The 23,960-nt window shown below is 51.2% G+C and overlaps 1 protein-coding gene across 1 annotated transcript; it reads right to left on the bottom strand.

Moving 5' to 3' along the window:
* Positions 1–18,289, bottom strand: LOC102268988 (uncharacterized). The gene is given in 15 exon segments (XM_014478586.2): positions 1–36; positions 2,372–2,421; positions 4,558–4,621; positions 5,109–5,154; positions 5,400–5,467; positions 6,748–6,900; positions 8,148–8,201; positions 10,678–10,860; positions 11,309–11,394; positions 11,844–11,907; positions 12,015–12,099; positions 13,114–13,245; positions 14,503–14,607; positions 16,912–17,128; positions 18,181–18,289. Coding segments are annotated over 15 exon segments (1,452 nt in total).
* Positions 18,290–23,960: the final 5,671 nt, after the last annotated feature.

The raw sequence follows: 23,960 nt of genomic DNA, 5'->3' as shown, positions 1-23,960 counted from the left end.
TTATTCCTTTGGAATGGCGGTTAGCAGCAGGTAGTCCTGTGGATAGAAGCAGGGAGATGCGTCCCTTCAGTCTACACCGCGCACAAAGCCAGCTCTCCCCGAGGCTGCTCCTGCCACACCTGAGAGGGACTGTATGCCCTGAGGACATGCCTTCCCCTGGTGGCCAGAGGGCACAGTCAGGAACCGACTGGACAGGGGGATAGAGTGGAGGGGGAGGAGGGTCTCGGGAATGTTTGTGAGTGAAGGGGCAGACCAGTCTTTGGGGCTTGTCCAGAAAGCCTGCGTATCAAGGTGACTCTCATATTTTTGTAGCATTGGGGTTTGTCTTGCTTGGGTCACCCTGAGGTGGATTGGAGCCTTTCACTTGTTCCCTCCCACAATGCTCAAACCTCTGCCAGACCTGACCATGTTGCTGGAATCCATCCCTTCCTTCACCCTTTCCCCCCACAAGAATAGGAGCTCCTGGAAGGTTTAGGCCCTGGGTTTAACTCATCTGTATCTCAGCATCACTCAGCACAGGGCCAGGCACAGATCAGCCGGTCACATTTATTGCCTGAATTAATGAGTGAGTGATGAGGGCAGCCTCGGAAGGACACACAGGTTGTGCACTGCTCAACTCTAGGTGGCGCCATTCATGTACACTACAGTATAGGTGCGTTCTAGAGCTGTACAATATGTTATCAACTTGACAGTGTGGGACAGTCTAGAAGTGAATTAATGAGTGAGCCACTGAGCCCACCCACACTTTCTCCCCTTGCCTCTCGGTTGTCGTTATGGTTGTTTAGTTGCTAAGTCATGTCCAGCTGTTTGCAACTCCATGGAATATAGCCCTGCCAAGCTCCTCTGTCCATGGGATTTTCCAGGCAAAAATACTGGAATGGGCTGCTATTTCCTTCTCCAAGGGATCTTCCTGACCCAAGGATCAAACCCACATCTCCTGCATTGGCAGGCAGATTCTTCACCACTGAGCCACTAGGAAGTCCCCCTGCCTCTATAGGTCTGGTTATGTGGTAGCTGCAGGGGCTATGCCGTGATTATTCTTCCAGGTTCTGGGCCCAACAGCCAGGATTTGTGGCATCATTTTTGAGCAGGCCGGCCCCTATGTTACCTCTAGTAGCCCTTCCAGCCCTGACCTGCTAGAGTTACCTGGAGCCAACCCTTCCCAACTAGGGCCACCCTGGGTTGAATCTAGGGCAGAGTCTGAGGTTGGGGGTGGGGAGCAGCACAGGTGAGGAGCTGGGGTTTTGTGATAGGAACTGCTGCTGTCCCCTCCTGCCTCCTTCTGCTCAGTAACTTCTGGTCCTTGAAAGCAGATTCCTAGTGTTTCCTGAATGTCAGGACTGGGAACTGGGAGTGCTGGGTCCAGGACTGGGCATAACTGGCGATCCTGAAGCTCGAACTGTATGCCTGGGGTGGTGGGTCACATTCTGTCAAATGTTGGCCTTAATGGTTGCTCTTATTTGTGAGGGGAGCCCTCACTTCTGGCCCAGGGGGAGAGCTATCTTTCTCTCCATTACGCAAACAGAGACAACAGGCTGAGAGACTAGTGGCTTGCCTGAGGTTGTACAGCCAGGAGGTTCTGTGATTCTCTTTCTGCCTTGCACCAAATATCCCTTCCTGTGCTGCTGTTTAAGAGTGGGGGTCTTTTAAAGGCAGGAACAAAGAAATGAAGGGCAGCTCTAAGCTCTGTCCTTTCCTATCAGCCTCTTCTCATGTTCACCCACAGAGGGAAGGGCAGAGGGCCGAAGGGGCAAGGCAACTCTGGGGGCAGATTCAGAGCTGGCAAATGCCGATGGAATCACCTCCGTGGTTCCTCTGCTGGTTTTCCCTGCCCTCTGGTCTCTGGCAGCATCTTCCCTTCCTGGCATTCAGATAGCAGGTGCAAGAGGCAGCAGCCCTGTTTTTGGGGGTCAGGATACCCAATTCTAGCATGATGGGTGGTCCAGGCTAAGGGTACAGGCTTTGAAGTCAGATGAACCCCAGTTGGAATCTTGGCTCTGCTGCCGTGGGCAAGTTTCTCTACTTTTCTTTTGTAAAATGGGAGAAGTAATAGCATCAAATTCATGGAGCTAATTGTTAAGATCACCTGTGTAAGGCCTAGAAGCTCTCGGAGAGCCAGGGGTATGGCTCCTGGAGGGATTCATGGAGCCCCCCACTCCCAGAGCCTCAGCTTCCTCATCTGTAAATGGGGCAGCTCATCCAGTATGGCTGTGAAAGACAGTGAGATGAGGAAGGTCAAGGGAGGGCCACCTTTGCCCGAGCCTCAGCGTCCCCCTCCGCAGGATGGGGACAAGTACCTGTAGGACCCCATGGCTCCTGTAGCTCTGACCTCCCACGTGGGCCCCAGGAAGCTCCTTTTCCCAGCATTTACCTCGGAGGGCTCCATTCGTGCCTGGTCGATGCCTTGTTCTCTGAGCAGGTCTGTAAGAGGGGAGGGCAGGGGAGCTCAATGTGTTGTGGGCAGGTGTCTGCGGGGCTGGGTGTGTCCTCCTCTCTGCTATCCTAGATAAAGTTGCATCCTTGACCACCTTGGGGCTTCCCTGGTGGCTCAGATGGTAAAGAAACTGCCTGCAATGCGGGAGACCTGGATTCGATCCCTGGGTCAGGAAGACTCTCTGGAGAAGAGCATGGCAACCCACTCCAGTATTCTTGCCTGGAGAATTCCATGGACAGAGTCTGGCAGGCTACAGTCCATGCGGTCGCAAAGAGTCGGACACGACTGACACTTGCCCACCTGGACTCTGGCTGCCTTGTTGGACTATCTGTAACTATAATCCTCCACTTCCAATTGGTTCCCCTTCTTGAAAATGAATTGGCTCACTTCATGCCCAGAACCTTCCCTGGCTACCATGGGCCACAGAACAGATGGTAAATCCTTCAGCCTGCTTCGCATTTGAGACCCTGTCTGCTCCTCTTGGAGAAGGCAATGGCAACCCACTCCAGTACTCTTGCCTGGAAAACCCCATGGACGGAGGAGCCTGGTAGGCTGCAGTCCGTGAGGTCGCTAAGAGTCGGACACAACTAAGTAATTTCACTTTCACTTTTCACTTCCATGCATTGGAGAAGGAAATGGCAACCCACTCCAGTGTTCTTGCCTGGAGAATCCCAGGGACGGGGGAGCCTGGTGGGCTGCTGTCTATGGGGTTGCACTGGGTTGGACACGACTGAAGCAACTTAGCAGTAGCTGCTCCTCTGCCTTTACTCTGCAGTCCTAACTTGAGTCCTGGAGTTGGAGCACAGGGGAAAGCTCATGTCAGGGAAACAAAGAGCCAGGGTTCTGGGCTCAGATCTGGCAGAGACTTGCAGAGTGATCTTGGGTAATTCCACGGGGGACATCTCTGGGTCTCTCTGAAAGAGGAGGCGGCTGAGCCAGGTGATTTCTCAGAGGTGAGTGAGGTCTGAACTGTTTATCCTACATGTATTAATACTTCCTGAGGGTCTCCTGGATGGGAGGCACTGGACAAGGTGTAGGAACACAAAAAACAAAGACCAGGGGTCCCTGCCCTTCGGCAGCTCACCCTCTGGCTGGGTCATAGGCAATGGCTAAATAATCACGTGGGTAGACTGGCGATGGGCAGCAGGTGTTAGGTAGACAGTGATGGGTGACAGACCGCATCAGGGGAGGTGGGAGGAGAGGGAGGCCGCGAGCGCCACGGGGCAGAAGAGCCTGACCGCTCACTGCATTTCCGGAAGACTCACTTGCCACACCCCTCCATCTTCGCAGGACCACTTCCTGTGCCTGTTCTCTGTTGCCTCAGGGTCTGCTTCCCAGGAAACCCAAACTAAGACAAGGGTGTTTTGGGAAAGTTTGATTTTGTTGCTGTTATCTAAGATGGAGGTGATGTCTCAAAAAGTTCAGCTTTCTGGCATCTCTCAAAGGTAAAACATATCTTCCCTGCTCTCATTTGAGCTGAGTGCTCATGCGTGCTCAGCTGCTCAGTCGTGTCTGACTCTAGGACCCCCTGGACTGCAGCCCGCCAGGCTCCTCTGTCCATGGAATTCTCCAGGCAGGAATATTGGAGTGGGTTGCCATGTCCTCCTCCAGAAGATCTTCCTGACCCAGGGATCGATCCTGAGTCTCTTCTGTCTCCTGCATTGGCAGGTGGGTTCTTTTACCACTGAGCCACCTGGGAAGCCCCAGCTGAGTGCTAGCTGCCCACTAAAGGTGGGACGTGTTCTCCATAGGCCCGATCTGGGCTGCTTCCTTTGGTGTGTTGCTTACCTGGCCCCTGCAGGTGTAGAACTCTGAGCTGTGGGCTCCACCACCTCTGAGGGCCTCTCCTTTTCTTACTTTCTGTCATGTTACCCCCACCTCCGTATGAAGCCCTTCCTCGCCCCACTCTAAGCTCTTGTTACCACCAGCGGCCTGAGCAAAGAACAGGAGGGCACAGGTGGCCCCTCTCCCACCCGCCATCTGCCACCCCCTGCACCCCCCAGACTTCAGGGTCTCCACAGTTCTCAAGCGTGGAAGCCAGCTGTCTGTGTGGGGCTGCAGGCATGGCTGGTGTGGCTCTCTGCATGGTATGCAGGCCTGAGTAGAAAGACAGTGGCGCTCACTGTTGTGATGGGGCAGGACCCTCCAGTTCAGAAACTCGAAGAGAAAGGCCTCCAGACATTCTTTCTACAAGGAATGAAAGAGGAACAGGAAGGTCACTTCTGCTGGCTTGGCAGATTCCGACCATGGGAATGGGGGGACTCCAGTGTCCAGGTGCCCACAGGAGACCAGGAGTAGTCCTGGGAACTCCACTATTAAAGGGCATTGGAGCCAGACGACCAGGTTCGTGAAGGGACTGGGGAACATTGGGGGCCCTGAAAAAGGGTCGCCTCACAGATTCTTTGTTTCTGTGCAGGACAGACCAGGAAGCCGGTTGGGCCAGAGAAAACCCCAGGGCCAGAGTTTCACGGGGACCAACTTGTCAAGTGTATCAAAGCATGAAACAGACAAGTTGACATTCTAAGGGTTCTCCCCACCCCCGTGGGCAGGATGAGATCACCCAGAAAGCGAGTGAGGCTTCCCACCCCCACATCAGTGACTCAGGGCCTTCTTTCAGGCCTGCGGGTGGGTCCTTCAGAACCATGAGAGGCCAAAGATAAGGAAAAAGACTCACCTGCTTTTCAAGGCCAGCGGGGTAAGGGCCCAGGATGACTGTAATGCTACCAGAGAAAAGAGATCACCCTTTTAGGTCATGGCAGTTGCTTGGGGTGGGAGAAGGGTGCACTGTTCAGTGACTTCATGTCACAACACACCTCGCCTCCCCTTTCCTTCCCACCTCCTCTCAACGGCTCCATTCAGCTGACAGTGAGCTGGGAGACTTGCACCCCGAAACCACACTCTGTCCTTCCACACACCCTGTCAACCCCCTCATTTTTTCCTGAACATCCCAAACAAAAATGTTTACCTGTTTGGAGTGAACTGGAGTTTTAATTCCCGATTTTTCGAGGAAAACACGGCATTTGAAAGGAGTTTCTATGAGGAGTGGAGATTATTAGGTCAGAACAGGAGAGGAATTCATATTCCAGATGGAGGGGTTTCCTGCACCCACACCCTACATTTGAAAAGACCCTGGTGCTGGGAAAGATTGAAGGTGGGAGGAGAAGGGGACGACAGAGGATGAGATGGTTGGATGGCATCACCGACTCAATGGACATGAGTTTGAATAAACTCTGGGAGTTGGTGATGGACAGGGAGGACTGGTGCACTGCAGTGCATGGGGTCACAAAGAGTCAAACACGACTGAGTGACTGAACTGAACTGAACACCTTACATTATCCAGGGCCAGCCCCCCTCACCCCATCGTCTCCCCAGCTCCAGCTGCTGGCTCCTGTGAGTTCAGACCACGAATGTGTGGGTGTTGCCATGGAAGAGAGCACTGGGGGGCGGTGCTGGGTGCTCCTGGAGGCAAGGGCTGGATATGAGGGGAGGGGGAAGCTCAGCTCAGTGGAGGGAAGGCCTTTTGCAATGAGTCATTTTGTGGTGGCATCGCTAGTTGGAAGCCAGAGGACCCCTTGGTTTTGAGGGGGTTGTCCCTGGGCCTCCATAATTCACGCGATTACCTCCTAAACCAGAAACCAGAATTTTCACTGCCAGCCAGAGATGACTGATGTCTGGTCCAGGGAATCATGCCAGCTAAGTTCCCAGGATCCAGCTGCACACAGCAGATGGCCCTAAGCTCACGTATAGTGGGGCGGCCTTTCTGCCCCACAGTTGTTGTTTAGGTGCTAAGTCGTGTCCCACAGCGCCTTCCCAATTTCAAGGTCTGCGGAGTGGGAAGTAGGAACACCAGCGGGGCTCGGGATAGACGGGTTGAAACTTCGATGGGGCTGTCTTTTCCAGAATTCCTTCCAGGGTCCAGCCCTCTCTAGCTTGGGTCACCCCGCTCTTGGGGAGCAGAGAATACAATCACATTTAGCCCTCCATGAACTCTGTTTCTCTAAGTTTTCTCCTAGTTTTGTGGACAAGGGTTTCAATGCAGCCATGTCCAGAAGAGAGAGTCAATAGGGTATCAGAGGCAAAACTCTGTAGTTGCTGAAGAGATCTCTGGGGAGCATGGGGGCTTGACTTAGGGGAGCAGGTGTGAAAGTATTTTAATTTTCTTGCAACAGGCATGGCTATGGAACGTTAGCAGATGTCATGGCGGCGAGGTTTGCCACTGCCCTCTGTCATGCTGCCTCAGTCAGCTGGCCCTGGAGGGGCCCTCAAATGGCCCCCAGCTCCTTGGGGAATGAAGAACTTTGAGGCTTACTCACCCAGGAAACTGAGATGGGGGAGGTGTTGCTGGACCCCACCAGCACCAGGGAGCCTGGCTGGATGATGGAGGCTGTGTGGCCATCAAGGTGGACGATGGGAGGGTCAGGGATGCTGATGGTCAGTCCCACGTTCCCTCTAGACTGATCAGAAGTCTAAATAAGGAGAAAGCAGAGAAGGTGCCGGCTGGGACAGAAGACCGTGTTCCTTAGCCCCCAGCTGGGAAGGACGGGAACAAGGCCATCTTAGGAGTCAGGGTGTCTAAGTTTTCACTCTAGTTCTGTGGCAGCTTGCTGTGTGACCTTGGGAAGGTCACTTACCCTCCCTGAGCTCCTCTGACCTGAAATGACATCCCCCTTTTCCTGGGCATGCAAAGCAGATAAGAGTATAGATTTTGGAGCCAGAGTCTAGTTCTGCTGCTTCTAAACCGTGTGGTCTGAGACAACTTTCTTAATTTCTCTGTGCCTCAACTTTCATGCTTGCGTTGGGTTGGCCAAAAATTTCACTTGGGTTTTTCCATAACAGCTTTTGGAAAGAATGAACTTTTTGGCCAACCCAATAAAATGGGGATAATAATCATACCTACCTCATCAGGTTGTTGTGGTGATTAAACGAGTAAATTAATGTAAAGTGCTTAGAAAGGAACTTTGCATCTGGTAGCACTATTGTTATCTATCGTGTGTGTGTGTGTTAGTCGCTCAGTCGTGTCCGACTGTTTGTGATCCCATGAACTCCTCTGTCCATGGGATTCTCCAGGCAAGAAAACTGAAGTGGGTTGCCATTCACTTCTCCAGGGTATCTTCCTGACCCAGGGATCAGACCCAGGTCTCCTGCATGGCAGGAAGATGCTTGACCATCTGAGCCACCAGGGAAGCCCTGTCTGCCGTGGTTATTGTCATTATTCTGTGCTCATCAGGTTCCCTGTTCTCAGAGCCTTTGGAGAGAGAATGCTGAGCATGGATCGTGGAGTCTGGGATCAGAACAAATCCTGGTTCTGCCTCTTACTGAGCAATGTGAGCGTGGGCAAGTGAAGTCACTCTGCTCAGCCTCATTTGCACAAGTGTCAAAAGGTGAGAGGGCAGGCTTTTCGAGGATTATGTTGATGCAGGTCTGGCACAGTCTCTGCTCACTGCTATCTGCCGTGTGCTTGGGGATGCCTTAGCAGGGTTGGGGTTTTATTCAGTAGTGAATAATGACAGCCACATGGCCATGTCACCTGGGTGGGACAATGAGCTAAGTGAACTGTCCCTTTTAAACACTTGTGAAGAAGGTACAGTGATTTCCAGAGTCCAGAGTCTGGCCAAATGCAACGTGCCTGTGTGGCCCAATCCTGTCCTCTGTTCTAGAATCTTTCCTGAGATCCTGCCCGAGGTGCTGGGGGAGAAGCAGGCAACACACCCACCTTGGGCTCAGGCTCCAGTGCGCTCAGTGACAATAGCTGGATGAGGTTGGCAGCCTGGAAAAAGGGCAAGATATGCGTTGGCCTTTAGAATCCTGCAGATCCTTTCTGAGCAGGTTCATGGGTTGGGAGGGGTGTCAGTGGGGTTCAGTGAGATGTAATTGTCCCCAGCTGAAGGTACCACTGACACACCACTCAGCCTCAGCACCGGAGGAGCCATTCACTTGGCTTCTCACCATGATTTACATGGAAAGGTTGACATTACTGTTTTAATTATCCCCACCCTGGCCAATGTTTTATTGTGAAAATTTTCTTTCTTTTAAAAAATAATAATTGTTATTTATTTGGCTATATCAGGTTTTACTTATGGCACACAGGATCTTTAGTTACAATTTGCAAACTCTTAGTTGCGGCATAAAGGATCTAGTTTCCTGACCAGGTATCAAACCTGGGCCCCCTGCATTGGGAGCATTTCACACATGCAGCAAAGTTGAAAGAATTTTATAGAGAACATTTGTATACTTAGTACCTAGATTCTTCTATTAACATTTTCCTGCCCTTGCTTTATCGTGTTTGTATTTAACTATCTGTACTCTGTTGATTTTTGAAAATCGTAGATCACCAGAGCAAACACTATGAAATGTATACAGTAAAAAATTAAAAGTCCATCCGAACACTTTTTCCCCTTTTCCCCTAAATCCTATTCTCAAGGGTAACCACTGTTGATATTTTGGAGTATATCCTGACAGACTGTTTTCTACACACAGAGAGGAATGAATAGATGGGAACGTTATAACCACATGGTCCTGCACATTGTTTATTCCTCTCCACGTTGTTTATTACATCAGTACCTATAGAGCAACCCCATTCTTTTAAACAGCTGCCTGGTATTCCACCGTATACGACCATAACGTGACTTATTTTTTACCAATTCCTTATTGATGGACTCCTAGTTTAACTTTATTTTTCACCCTGTAACAAGTGAAGCTGCAAAGATCACCCTTGCATGTGTACCCACTGGTGTAAGAATTTCTATGGACATGGATTCACAGGGTTCATATCTAGACTTAGAGCTGCCACCGGTGTGGAAAGGAGGGAGCAGGAATCTTGGCTTCTAGCTTCTAGAAGTCCTGCTTCTCCTCCTGGGGAAGCAGGAGTCTTGGCTCTAGCCCTGATCCTACCTGCTGGGTGACTGGGGAGGTCACGTTCCCTGTCTGGTCCTTGGTTTCCTCATGTAAAAAATGGAGCAATAACACTAGATTTCTTCCAGATATGGATCTTGGGATTCTGTATTTCAATATTTACTGAGCACTCGCTGTGTACAGAGTATACAGAGTATTCACAGAGTATACTGTTCACAGCCCCCATCCTCAAAATGAGGGAGACAGTGAACACGCAAAGCTAAGGAAATGAACACACAGATATACATATGTGTGTTTATGTGTATGTATTACATATGTACAAACATAACTTTGCATATATATGTGTGTGTTTATGTGCATATATTGCATATGTATATATATGACTTTGCATATATATGTGTGTGTTTATGTGCATATATTACATATGTGTATTATATATGACTTTGCACATATAACTTTACTCATATACATAGTTTGATCTACATTTTGAAGAGAAAAGAATAGAAAGAGAGAGGCAGGGTGGAGAGAGAAAAAGCTTACTTTAGATATTTAGATGTGGTGGCCACGGAGCGGCTCTCTGAGGTGACGACATTTGCACTGAGAACAACAGTGGAGGGAAGATTGTTCCAGGCAGGGAGAGAGTGTGTGCAAAGGCCCTGAGGTGAGCACCAGTCCAGCCTGTGTGACCAGAGTCTCGTGGGTGAGGAGACAGAGCTAGAGAGGTGGGCGGGGCCAGGCCACACAAGGCTCCAAGGCTGCGGGGAGGAGACTGGATTTTATTCCGAGTGTGATGGGGAGACGCTGGGGCTGTTGAGTGATCGATCTGAATTTCTCCCTCATTTGACCCCCTTGTTGACCCTGGGAACTTGCTCTTCCTGTAGACTTGTGTGTGTGTGTGCCTCTTTGCTACCATTCAGGCCACTTCCTCAGAGATGTCCTTACTGACCTCACTGTCCAGGGCAGCCTTCTCACCTCCACCAGTCACTTGCTTATCCACTGCTCTGCTCATTATAAATAGACACGTTATTTTATTTACCTGACTGTTTCCTTGTTTAGTTTCTATTCCCCCAATAGACTTTGACCTCTTCAAGGGCAGAGACCCTGTGTGTACAGGGCATGGCACACAGTAGGCCTACAATACATATTTGCAGAATAAATGTTATGAAGAGAGGAAAAACAAAGGGGCCTGGGTGTTCAAGGAGGTCTTTCTAGAGGAGGCAACTTCTATACTGTGTTCTGAAGGATGAACAGGAGTTCTCCAGGTGAGGTCCAGAGAGAGGAAGTGACTCATCTGGACCCACCAGAAAGGTACTTCTGCCAGCTGGGCTTCAGTTTCTTCGTGTGAAAAATAGAGCAATAAAGTAACGTACTCCTCTTCTTTAAGCACTCACCACGGGGTCCTGGGGGTTCACATGGATCTCCTTGCTGGTGTACAGGCAGGACAGGATGTCGTTGTAGGTTTCCAGTGAAAAGACCAGGTCTGCCAGGCTGCCCTGGGCTAATTTGGGGAAGGGCTTGGGGGCCAGGTGGTCAGGCCTTGGGACTCTCTGGCCTGGACCGCAGGGGGTCACAAGCTTGAGAAAAATGAAGAAGGAAGGAGAAATTCAGTGAGTACAACTTCCCTGGCCAAAAACTGGCTACAGTTAATATGTAGAGGATTCACCATGTGTCAGACACAGTGCTGAACACTTACAGGCACATTTCTAGCTCACAATAGCACCGGGAGGTGGAAACCGTGTGACAGGTAAGGAAACGAGGCCCAGAGGGCTGAAGTGACTTTCTTAAGATCCTACATATGGTAAGAGGTGGAGCTGGGTTTTGAACCCATGAACTTTGCTTCCTTGCTTATCGCTCAAGTAACTCCAATCCTTTCTCTGCGACTTTGTTAACAGCCCCTCCTTTCTAGTCACTCAAATTCTCTTGTCCTGCTGACCCACCTGCTCCTCATTCTCCTCCATGCCCATCCTCCCCCAGACCCGTGGATGTCCCCAGAGGGTCTGCCCTGGCCAGGGGCTGGCTCACCTGGACTTTCATCAGGATGGCCTTTTCCGTGAATTCTGTGGCGGTGACATAGTACTGGAAGTCTTCTGGGCCTGAGCTGGCTGGGGCTGCACTGAGGAAATGGAGGCTGGGCCCCAGCCTCCCGGGGGGATGTACAGAATGGTGTGGGGAGGCTGCAAAGCAGTAGAAATTCCTTTTTCTTCTCTGCTTAGCTTTATGTTGATTGTGGGATGGCCTGAGCGTCTTGTAACAATGAACATTTAATGAGCCATAGCTCTGTACCAGCTTATATGTGTTATCACGATGGTCCATGCTGTGAGGTTGTGGTTAAACCCATTTTACAGATTGGGGAACTGAGGCTCAGAGTGGGAAATGAGTTACCAAGGTGATAAGACGTAATAATGCCCCTTCCCTCTATCCACAGGAAGTAGGCTCCCCATGTGAAAGCTTTGTCTGTTTTATTTCCCATCATATTCCCAGAGCCTAGATGAGTTCCTGGCAAGCAGTTGAGGGACAGCAGATAAGCCCCACTTCCCCTTGGCGAGGAGCTACGAACGCAGAGTGATGTGTAACAGGTCTTCCAGCAGCGAGTTGAGCAGGGTTGTGGCAGTGGGGCACACCTGGCGCAAAGGCATGAGGGGGTCATCACTGAGGTTGGGGTGAGGTCAAGGGGCCGCCCTAGGAGTCATACCCCTCTTTCAGGGGGCAGGGACAAGGAGCAACTTACTATTTTCTGCAGGAGGAAGGGCAATGCCTAGTCCAGGACAAATGTCACCAACCACAGAGCTTCGTTCACCAGGAGGGGGTTCATCCTAGGGGCGTGGAGAGCAGATGGGGTCTCGGACACCATGGAAGGGGAAACTGAGGCCAGAGAGGGTAGTCCAGACAGGGCGGAGGAGACCCCAGCGGGTCTGTGTAATGAGGAGGCTCAGGATGGCTGCTTCCTTCCCAGCTTGGGGTCCCTCTTCTCGCCTCTCCCCTCTTTCTTCACTTTCCTTTTCTTTTTTCTCCCCTTCTTGCCTTCTTGCTTTCTCTCTCCCAGACTTTGTCCTCCTCAACTTTATTTCTTCATGAGTCTCCCTCTCTGCCTCTGTCACTTTATTTCTCTCTCTGATAAAGTTCTCTGGGATTTTCAAAGAGGGAGAGATCACAGCTGGCAGTGGAGGTCAATGGAAGGCTTCCTGGAGGAGGCGGCTTTTGTGTTAGGTATACTAAGAATCATAGGTAGGGGACTTCCTTGGGGGCCCAGTGGTTGAGAATCCACTTTCCAAGGCAGGGGACCTGGGTTTGGTTCCTGTTTAGGGAACTAGGATCCCACATGCCGCTGGGCAACTAAGCCCATGCTCTCTAGAGGCTACGTATTGCAACTAAGACTCGACACAGCCAAAAATACATACATACATACATAGTTTTTAAAAACATACATATATAGTTTTTAAAAAGAGTCAAAGGCAGTGGCCACTTTATGTGGCATGTTCTGTGCTCAGCAGCTCACATGGGTTAGCTCATCTCTCCCTGACAACCACCCTGGGCGGCCAGGGTTCTCTGAGTGATACTGTTTATTGGAGAGAAAACTGAGGCTCCTGGAAGCCAAATAGCTTGGCCAGGGCTCCCAGTGTTAGGAAGCAGCTGAGGCAAGATTTGACCTGCATGGATGCACACTTTGACCATAACACTCAACATGGAGGCAGGAGATGCTGATGGACGGTGTGTACAGCTGGTGGCCTTGGAGCTGACCCTGTCCCTGACAACCTGGGCTGGGGAGAGGCAGCCCCAGCCTGGAGTCTCAGTGGAGGGCTGAGCACAGGAAGGGCGTAGGTACTCACTGCTCCAGAACCTCGATGCTCAGGTACCCTGGTGGGGTGTGGCACTCCTCAAAGGCCACGTGGGTCTTGTTCCCCGTCTGCTCCAGCCGAGCCCCGATGCGGATGTTCTTGATGACTCTGAGCCGCAGGATCCTGTAGGCACAGCGTGTCCGGGAAGGCTCCAAGTCACAGCCCAAGACAGTCCAGAACTCACCGGCCGGTGGGGCCCTACCGTTGTCTGGAGGGCTCAAGTGAAAAACTAGGAGATGTAATTAAAAACACGGAATTCTAACTTTTAGGTTTAAAAGATCTGGCAGCTCTGGGCCAGCGTCCTCACAAGGTGGCTGATGTGAGCTGGACGTGGGCCACGTGCGCTTCAGTTTACTACAGTCCCCACTGGCCGAGGGTCAAGTGCATTTTTGCTGTGCGTCATTATAAGGGCGATGATATTTTTCTCATATAACAGAGATCTATTTCTCTGTGGCCACATCCCTATCAAAGAAATATTTCTTGTTACTCACCTTTCAATTAGAAAGGGAATGTAAATGAAAAAAATGCCATATTTATAAAAAATAATTTTGTTTATTGGTGAGATTGGATGGTCCTAAGGGCAATGCAAGGAGATATCCTGTTTCATGTGCCAAGGCTGCCCGTATCGCTCCCTCTGTTGTCTGCTGTGTTTACAACCCCAGACTGGCATATCATCCACTGGTTAGTGAGTGGTCTGAGCTCTCAGACTGGCAGTGAACTCTCACAACAGGCAAGGCCAGCAGAGAACTTGATCATAACTCTCTGTGGATAAACCAAGAGGATGGATGGCCTTACTCAAGCCGAGTTCCAGTGTGCTGGGCCTCAGGGTGAGCTTGAACCAGACCCTCCTTGGATCATCCCGTGAAAGCATCCGCCTTTTTCTCCAGATGACACGTGTCCCTTGACATGGAAGTCAGAGGGTTTGTTTCAGCCTCTGCTGCAGATTCACTGGGTGAGTCGCTGTGTCGGTGGGTCCCTCTCCTACAGTTTTTCCATCAGAAAAAATGACTTTGGGGAATTCCCTGGTGGTCCAGTGGTTAAGAATCTGCCTTCCAATGCAGGGGACATGGGTTCAATCCCTGGTGAGCGAACTAAGATCCCACATGCCACGAGGCAAGTAAGACTACACGCTGCAACTACCGAGCCCTTGCGCCACAACTAGAGAAGCCTGGGCACCACAACGAAGACCCACGTGCAGGAACTAAGACCTGATGCGGCCAAATAAATAAATATTTAGAAAAAAGAAAAAATGCCCAAGTTTCAAGGATTACTGTGACCCTTACGGTGACACAGGCAGCAGGCTTTTGCTAGCCTTGCGCGGCCGCCTGGAACCGAGAGGTGTGGGGAGAAAGCACCCACCCACCCAGCACACACACCCACCTCTGGAGTGAGAGGTACAGTTTGCTTCGCAACGTGACCTGCAGCAGGCTGTCACTCAGGACTTGTAAGGTGGCCTCGGGTCCTTCAGAATCTTCTATGACCAACCTGTGAGCAGTGTGCGTGGGGATGTTTTTGTGTTGCCTGGTAAGCCCCCTGTGACTCTGTGGAGTGTGTGTTTCTGTACTGGCTAGAATAGGGGAAGACACCAGGAAAGGTAGGGGCAGCTTTGGGACAACCCCTACCACGACCCTCAGGGCTTCCTTGGTGGCTCAGACAGTAAAGAATTGCCTGAAATGCAGGAGACCTGGGTTCCATCCCTGGGTCGAGAAGATCCCCTGGAAAAGGGAATGGCAACCCACCCCAGTATTCTTGCCTGGAGAATCCCATGGCCAGAGGAGCCTGGTGGGCTACAGTCTACGGGGCTGCAAGGAGTCGGACATGACTGAGCAACTAATACTTTGAGTTTTCACTACCATGACCTCCAGCCCGGCTACAGAACAGTGGGCTCTCGTTGCAGCCTCTAAGCCTTGAAGACTTGGGCAAGTCCCTTCCTTTGTCTGGGTGTCAGTGTCACCCTGCACAAGATGAGAATACAGCGGAGGAGCTATCTGTGCCGTCTAACAGGTCTGAATTCAGATAAAAGCATTCTGCAAAAAAAGACGAGAGCAAGCAGGAGTCAGAGAAAGCAAGATGGCTGGTGATCCCACTGCCTTCTGCCCAGGGAGCAGCTGAGCATCCAGGAGCGAGGACATGAGCCTTCTGCTCCCTGCGATGGCCTCAGGTCCCTGCATCTCTCTGAGCTCAGAGGAACTCAGAATTCTTTTTAAATATTAGATACAAGCTGGTGACTCATCTGATGCCTACTGGAGTGGGCACCAACAAGTTCCAGTTCTGGAGGAAGACCTGGCTGGGTCAGACTCCCCAAGGGCTATATGCGTGGAAACTTCCAAAGAGCTTTGAAGTATGACTTGGACCTTGTGCGTTTTTTCCTATGGCCTTTCCAAGCCTCTGCCAGGCTGGGTGGGCAGAGGTGGGGCCAATGCATGGGCAGGGGTGAGTGGTAGCCAGACCTACCACTCACTGGGGCAGGTATGGGCCCAGCACCCGCTCCAGGCCTCTCTGGGAAGCAACCCCACCCTCCCTAGTGCTCTGACTTTTCATGCCATTTCACCCCCATCAGAAAACTTCTGGACTCTCATTGCAGGGACTCTCTGACTCTCCCAGCTCACACTGAGAGATGGATTTGGAGGCATACCTGTGACTACTGAGGTTGACCTTTGAGGAACCCATGCCCCAACCTACATATGCTGGTACTTATTTTACCAGAAGTTGTGACTAGGGACTGACTTAGGAACTAAGGACCCCACATCCATGACTGTCATTGGGGGAGATCAGGCCAGGTGGGCCAGATCTTGGTTATAAGAGAGACTTTCTATTATGGGTTGAACTGTGTCTGTTTCCCACCCCCCAGTTCATATATTATTGAGTTCCTAACCCCCAATACCTTATAATGTGAACTGATTTAGAAATAGGGTTGTTGCAGATAGAGTTAAGATGAGGTCATACTGGAGTAGGGTGGGGCTCTTGTCTAATGTGACTGGGGTCCTTGTCAAAAGGGAGAATTTGGACACGGACATAGATACACCCCTGGGGAGATTGCCAAGTGAAGATGAAGGCAGAGATCAGGTGATGATTCTACAAGCCAAGGGAAGTGAAAAGTTGCCAGCAAGTCTCCAGAAGCTAGGGGAGAGATAAGGAAAACGCCTGATTTCAGACTTCCAGTCTCCTGAATTTCTGTTGTTTAAGTGACTCAGTTTGTTGGACTTTGTCACAGAAGTCCCAGCAAACTAATATAATCAGAAAACCTGGACTTCTATTAAAACCCTCCAGATTTATTAAAAATAAAACAAAACAAAACACTATGCAAGTTTGCAATACCCAGGGGTAGGCTGAGTGTGGAGGGTTGGAGGGCTGCCCGGCTAAGATCCCTGGTTGGAATTCTGCCTTGTCCCCTGGAGGATTTCAAGTGGCTTTGAGAGATTTGTGTGCTTAGTTGCTCAGTCGTGTCTGACTCTTTGCGACCCCCTAGACTGTAGCCCACTAGGCTTCTCTGTCCATGGGGATTCTCCAGGCAAGAATATGAGAGTGGGTTGCCAAGACCTTTTCCAGGGGATCTTCCCAACCCAGCGATTGAACCCAGGTCTCCTGCATTGCAGATGGATTCTTTACTGTCTGAGCCTCCAGGGAAGCTTCCTTTTGAGAGGTTTAGGGACAACAAAAATGCACTTGCTGAAAGCTTTCCAGATGGAGAAAAGCTCCAGAGACACCGGGGCTCCCACCGCCCTCCAGTGTTCCACTTGACAGAGGAGAACTGAGTCTGAGCAGGGAGAAAAGCCAGAAGGAACTCACCCGCCCAGCTGGAGCAGCTCCCCCAGCGGGGAGAGGCTCTGTCCCAAGAGCAGACCCCTGATCAGCGGCAGGTCAAGCCCACTGCTCTTCCTGGAGAGGCCTTTTCTTACGAAGGGCATGTGGTCCAAGATGGCAATGCCTTCACCTGCGTCCCCCCTCACAGGGATCCTGGTCACTCGGTCCAGGACGTGGTGTTTAAAGAGCAGGTCTGAAATGTCTGAGGACAAGGCCCTCCTCAGGGCGGGGCTCACCCTTCATTCAGTCATTCAACAGATGCCCACCAGCACCTGCCCCGGGCCAGTGATTTAGTCATTTAGCAACAAGTACTTAAGAAGCACTTACTCTCTTCTGGGCTCAGGGACCAGGAGCCCTGTGGCTTGTGCCCCCATGGTGGTTACATTCTAGGGGCGGGGGCAGTGAAAGACAACTGAGCCCTTAGATAAGCAAGCAAAGCAATTTTTGGAAAATAAAATGGAGTTGAGTTGGGGCATGATGGGGGGGAGTTTGTTTTAGATACGATGGTCAGGGAGAGCCTGTTTGAGGCGGGGAGGCATTTGAGCTGAGACCTGAATGAAGTGGAGAAATCCACTATTGCAAGATATTGGGAGAGAGCAATGTAGACAGAGGCAACAGAACATGCAAAGGCCCTGAGGTGGAGATGAGCCTGGTGGGTGTATGAAGCAGAAAGGTCAGTGAGGTTGGATCATGCTGAATGGGGTAGGAGGTGAATGGGTAAAAGGACCTCACAGCAGAGTTAGGGAGACAGACAGACAGACAGACAGGATCACAAGTATAATATGCTTGGATAAGGCCATAGACGAGGCTTCATCAAAGGGTTGTGGGAACCCAGTGGAAGAAACCTGCTTCTTGGGACAGACATTGGGACTGTTAGACCTTGGCCTTAAGGTACGAATCAGAATCTGTTGTGTTGGGGGATTGAGAACAGGTAAAGAACAGCACAAGCAAAGGAAGGAGCCTGGGAAGTCTCCAGGGCCAGTCAGGGCAAGTGGTGGAAGAGGCTGGAGAGGCAGGGCCTTGGAAACCAGGATGAAGAGCGTGGAGGATCTCCTGAAGGCTGTGACTAGGGAGCCACAGCACGTGTTAGAGCAGGGGATGCGGGGGTCAGCTTTGGGCGAAGGAAGGCAAATTCTGCTGCTGGTTGGTGGGGAGGCCAGAAGAGGAAAAGCCCTGAGCAGGGAGGTGGTGCCACTTCCCACCCCTGCTCTTCCCGGAATTCCTGCCTCCCACCACCCACCCCTTAAAACTTACCTGTCTCCAGCTGATCCTTGCTGATGCGCATGAAGACAAAGTGCTGGGCTTCACCTTGGACCTGGGGCAGCAGCCCCCAGCAGAGCAGTGGCCCCCAGAACAGCAGCATCCTCCCGCCCAGGACCTGGGGACACAGGGCTGGGAACCCCACCGGCCACCTCCATGGCCTCAGCGGGGACCCACTGCCCAGCTTCTCCCAGCTCTGCCTCTTCTAGAGCCATCTCTCCAGCTTTCCTTCCTCGCTTCTGCCCCTCGCTCTAGAGCTACCAGACCTTGAACACAACCTGTGCCTCCCACCATCTCACGTCAGTGCTTTCCATTCCTTCTGCCTGAAATGTCCTTTCCCCTCAAGTGGGCTGGCTTCCAATCTGGACTTTGCCACTTCCTGACTGTGTGACCCTGAGCAGATTACTTGGCCTCTCTGTGCCTCAGTTTTCTCATCTATAAAATGGGAGACAATCATAGATTATTGTGGGGAATGCACTCAGTAATATGTGCAAAGCACTTAGCAAGTAGTGTGCCCAACAGCTTTTAACGCGGCTATGTGATATTGTGAGACATTAAAAGAGGTAGTACTCCCGTTTACCCATGGAGGTTTCTGAATCTTGAGGAGAGGACATGGGGTAGGGGTTCTGGGAGAAGCACCACCGTGGCCAGGGTAGGCACTTGGGGGGCTTAAAGTTAGGGCTTTTTACCAACTAACTAGTAGGAAGATACGTCAATATTTCAAACAGTATGTTCGTACTGGTTCCTGCCTGCTGAACCTCAGCCCTGCTCAGGCAGCCGAGGGGGTATAGTTGGGACCCCAGAGCCTGTGGCAGGGGGCTCTCCAGGTGGACAAGGCTGTGCTGCTAGGAGATGCAGCCTTTGAAACTGCAAGGCAGAGACCAGCCGGGTGAAGACCCCTCCAGGGCACATGCCAGAGTAAGCAGGACCCATTAAAAAGCCAGCACCTCCACCCCAGTGCCCAAGAAGAAGCCACCCAGAGGGTAGATGCTGGCCCTGAGCAAAGACAGGATGCCCCTAAAGTGGCTGAGCCTGCTCTGGAGCGCCTGAGAGCATCCTGGCATTGCCTCAAATCAGCAACATCCAGGTTTTTGTTGCTTGATGGCAGGAACTCAAACTAGTGATTAAATTGGGTCCTAGAGAAAGAGACTTTCTTGTTTGCTTGCAGCTGTGAAGTTTGGACTGGGAAATTTGTATTCACGGCATAAACTATTTATATTCAGCTACTGGGGTGATTTGAAACTCATCCACTCCTCATCCAGCCAATGTTTAGCCAGTGCCCATGTCAGGCACTTTTCTTAATCAGTTCACCCAAGTCGTGTCTCTCCTCCCTTCTTGCCTTTAGTACTTCTCACTAGCCCTCTCCATATCACACCAGTCTTGAATCATACTGGCTGACACTTCTACTTGAGTCCTTTCTGTGTAGCAGGCTCCATGCCGAAAGCTTTACGAGCTTTGTTGCATTGTTGAATCCTTACTATGATAGTCTGGGGTCACTGAAGCAGGCACATTTTACAGAATCGGCAAAAGAGAGGAGAGGTGGGTCATCCAAGGTCACAGAGTTAGTAGCTGTGGACCCAGGATTCAAACCCAGTTTGGCTGAGAAACTGGGAAACGGATCTCTGTACCACATCGGCACATTATTGTAGGTGCTCAAGAAATATTTGAGAAATGCCCAAGTTAGCCTCCCTGTCCTTACCTCTCCAAGAATAGGGCTGTCCAGAATCTCTGCCTGGCCTTGGTCACCAGCTTCTCAGAAAGACAAGACTTTTATAACCCGAGCTCTGAAATTCGGGTGGAAAGGAGCAGGGCAGGAAGTCCAGCCTCCTGGCGGGGTTTGCGCTCAGTGGAGCCCTTCAGTGGAGGGAGAGGTCCTCTTGGCACCAGACTGTTAGGGGCTTCTGACTAAAACTGGTAGGGCCAGTCACTGGGGTCCCAGCATCAGGCTCTAGTCCTGGGTCAGCAGACCCCAGGGAGGAAGTGTGTGGGGGCCCTGTGATTTGGGCGGTAGGCCCTTTCCCTTAGGAGCCACTTCAGAGCTATGGAGCCTTGGGCAAGGCCTCCAGCTGAGCCTCCAGCTCTCAGGAGGGACCCAAGGAGGCTGATATTGCAGGATGCAGAGGTCACAGAACCCAAGGGAGCAAGGATGGATGTTGGGGTATGTGTGGAGGAGAGCAGGTGCGGGGTGGAGGCAGGCATGGGAAGGGCCCAGTGACCACCCGCGGCCGCTCCCCATGCCCTTCCCATATATGTCACCCATGCCATGCCTCTGCAGCCAGACAGGTCTGGGTTCAATTCCCCACGGTCACTCAGTAGCTGTGTAAGTGTGGGCCAGTTACTTTCCCTCCTGAGCCTCACTTCTCATGTCTGCAAAATGGGAATAATAAATCTATCTATGTCTTTTGGGTATTGTGAAGAGTCAGTGGGGCAAGTCATGTGGCTGTCAGAGCCTGGAACATAGGAAGGGTTCCCCAAAAGTTGCTTAGTTAATAATTAATTAAATTTTGGCTGTTCTGGGTCTTCGTTGAGACTCATGGGCTTCTCGTATTCCAGAGAAGAGGCTCTAGAGTGCATGGGCTCAGTAGTTGAGGTGTACGGACTTAGTTGCCCTGTGGCATGTGGGATCTTATTTCCTCAACCAGGGATCGAATCCACTTCCCCTGCACTGGAAGGCGGATTCTTAATCACTGGACCACCAGGGAAGTCCCCAAAGTTGCTTATCTTATTTTTGATTTTACAGATGAGAAAATGGAGACCCAGAGAGGCTAAGTGATCTGCTCAAGGTCACACAGCATGTGTGTGACAAAACTGGGATTTGAAATAAAGGCTCAGAAAGGAAACTGGCTACCCAGTGAAAGGGAAATTCAATGTTACTATGTACACAGCTCCAAGGACCTCAAGTCCTTACTTCCAACCAAACTGCTCTGCGAAGGTCCTCTCTCGTGGGTACTGGTACCACATGGTAAATGCGTGTAACCGCCTGCGCCAACATCCCCCAGCCGGTGCAGCCGTCCCATTGGTGGGCAGGACTCACTTCTAGGAGGGTTTTAGATTTTTCCATAGGGTTCTCCTTGTGGATAATTCCTTTCCCTTTCACCATCAGGGATGCAGTCAGGGCAGGTGTTAAACTCCATTCTTGAGCTGGATGCATGGGGCAGAGGGGCTGGTTCTAGAAGGCAGCAGCTGCACAGGAAATGCTAGGATAATGCTGTTAGCTAATGTCAGAACTAATGGCTAATGTTAATATTGTTGGGGACAATATTTCAGATGGGATGAACTTTTTCTAGGATCTCATAAAATCATGGACTTTTTGCTTGGAAGATGCTTTAAAAGTGGGGAGGTCCTCCTTATTTCTGTTGGTTGGGCTTCAACATTACTGTCAAGTGCTATCATCCTGCCTCTGGCAGAAAAAGGCTGTAGGGTAAATTTCTTCATTTGAGCCACCGAGGGCTGGTGCAGGATGTTGGTAGAAGTACAGATATCGCATAAGGTCTCCCTTCCCTTCCAATATCTGGCTTCTCTAAATAGAATAGGAGGGAATATTTTGGCTGAAGTGCCGTGGATTCTGTTGACCTTATTGACTAGTCTCTGCTAAGAGATGGGAGATTTCCTGAGTGTCTCCTCCATAAAAGGGAAGCTCTGGAAAGAGCTTGTACACAGAGAGGTAAAAGACATCTTTACTCTTGTTTCTGAGCCTCAGTCTATTCATCTGTAAAATCGGAACATTAACCCACAGGAAGTGTTTAGCCCTGTGCTGGGAACTGAGTAACTCTAAGGGAACAGAGGCTATTAGTTGTCCTGTTATTTTGAGGAACAAGAAAACTGGGTCATTGTCCTGCTGTGGATTCAGATGGGAGGCTGGGGCAAGTGGGTGAGGCTTGGGTGCCCACCATTTCAATGACTCTGTGGTCACTTGAATTCTCATCTGTAAGACAAATACAATGATTCCTTTGAGGCAGGAAGAGTTACTGTGACATCACTTGGTGTTTGTTGTTTGCTGCTAAGGGTCAGAAGGAAGCCAAGGACTTTTCCCTCCCCCAGTCCAAGAAGGGGCTGAAATCTTGGAGCTTCGGATCTGGGGCTCCTGCCTTGGAGGTGTACAGATGCTGCTTGTGCTTCAGGGTGCAAATTGGAAGGGGATTGGCACAGAAGACCACCTCTCTTCTTCTTTATGGGGGCCAGAGACCCTGCAGAGTGATGAGGGAGCAGAGAGTAGAGTGAGGCAGTATGGTGTAGTGGTTAGGGGCTGCTTGGTAGTCAGGCTGAGCCGTCAGAGCCTCAATGTCTTCACTTGTCAAGTGAGAGATCCATTGGCTGTAGAGAAGGCTGTGGGACTGAAGGTCTGTAAGATCCTTGCTCCTGCAGAACAAATGCTCATCTTGGTTTGGGTTCCCCAGAAGCAGAGCTTGAGACCAGGATTGAGAGTGGGTAGTTGATTTGGGAGGTGGTGCCAGGAGACATTGGTAGGAGAGGGGGAAAGTGAGGCAGGGAGGGAGACAGCCCATAAAAGTGTGTATCAAGCAAGCGACCCGTGGACACCTGGGGCTCAGTCCCTCTGCGGTGCTGTGGGAGCCACTGTGGAGAGGTTCCCTGCTCCCATGGGATAAGATAGCAGGGTTACTTATCCACCAAACTCTAGGAAGCCAAGGGATCTGGGTGGTCAGAACCCGGGAGCCATGGCCATGGCTGTTTTGGACAAGTGCCCCAGCGTGGCCAGAGGTCCACGCCGCTCACCTCTGACACAGGATCTTGAGGCAGGGTGGCCATTTGTTCATCAGGACAAGATGTTACCAAAGACCAGAGGTCAGCCCCATTCTCCAGGCTCCGCGGAAACCTCACAATGGAACCTTGTAGGACCCTAGGGAGACAGCGGAGCCCCACCCCAGACAGGATGGAGATGGACTGTCTCATGTTCCTTGTGAATCAGGGCTCAAAATCCCAGGTTTAACACGACTTAGAAAAATAATGGAATCTGGTGTGTAGGATGTGGACCGCAAAGCGTGGCTGGGGGTCAAGGGTGCGTGGGAAATGCAGCACAGGGCCTGAGTGTTAGCACCGTGTGGGCCTAGCCAAGTCCTGTTGGAGAAACGCCTTTCTGGCTGCCTTTCCATGTTTCGAGGTGTTCTTACAGCTGTTTTTACTGTGAAGTTGGGTAGCGTCTTTTCCTGAAACACCTGCCCGCCCTTTCCTGGCAGGCCCCCACGGAACATGAGCTCTGTGTGCTGGGATGGGCCCGAAGGCTGGAGAACAGAGGACTTATTGTCTGTCCCCAACCTACTGACATCAGGGGAGACAGGGACACAATGGCAGTCACGCACCGTCTCAGCTGGAAGGGACTTCAGTGATAAGACCCAACATCCTGGAGCTCAGGTAACAAGAATGACAATGCCGTCACCCATGGATGGCATTGTTTGAGCACTTCCCAGGTGCCAGGAACCATTTTCTCTCATTGCATTCTCACCACAGCTTTCCAAGGTAGGGACTACAATTCTCCCCATTTTACAGGGAAGGAAACTGAGGCCCAGAGAAGGGGAGCCACATCCCAGGGTCAAACAACCATTGAGGGGTCCAGATCAGAGCTCAAAGCCTGCCTCTAAGAGTCACGCTGTTCAGTGAGCCCTGGACTCGCCACATCACCAAGGTCAACTCAATATGTGTCTCCGCCAGACAGGTTATCCTAACATTGGTGGTCTAGAAACTGACATGGAAGGCAGGAGGTGGCAACTGGCTTTCTCATTCCTGAAACTCAGGGAGGTGGTCAAAGTCTTGGGCCT

Source organism: Bos mutus, chromosome 13, assembly GCF_027580195.1.
Source record: "Bos mutus isolate GX-2022 chromosome 13, NWIPB_WYAK_1.1, whole genome shotgun sequence".
In the NCBI taxonomy this organism is placed as follows: domain Eukaryota; kingdom Metazoa; phylum Chordata; class Mammalia; order Artiodactyla; family Bovidae; genus Bos; species Bos mutus.
Note: the sequence above shows the minus strand (reverse complement) of the source record. Positions and strands in the feature narration are given on the sequence as shown.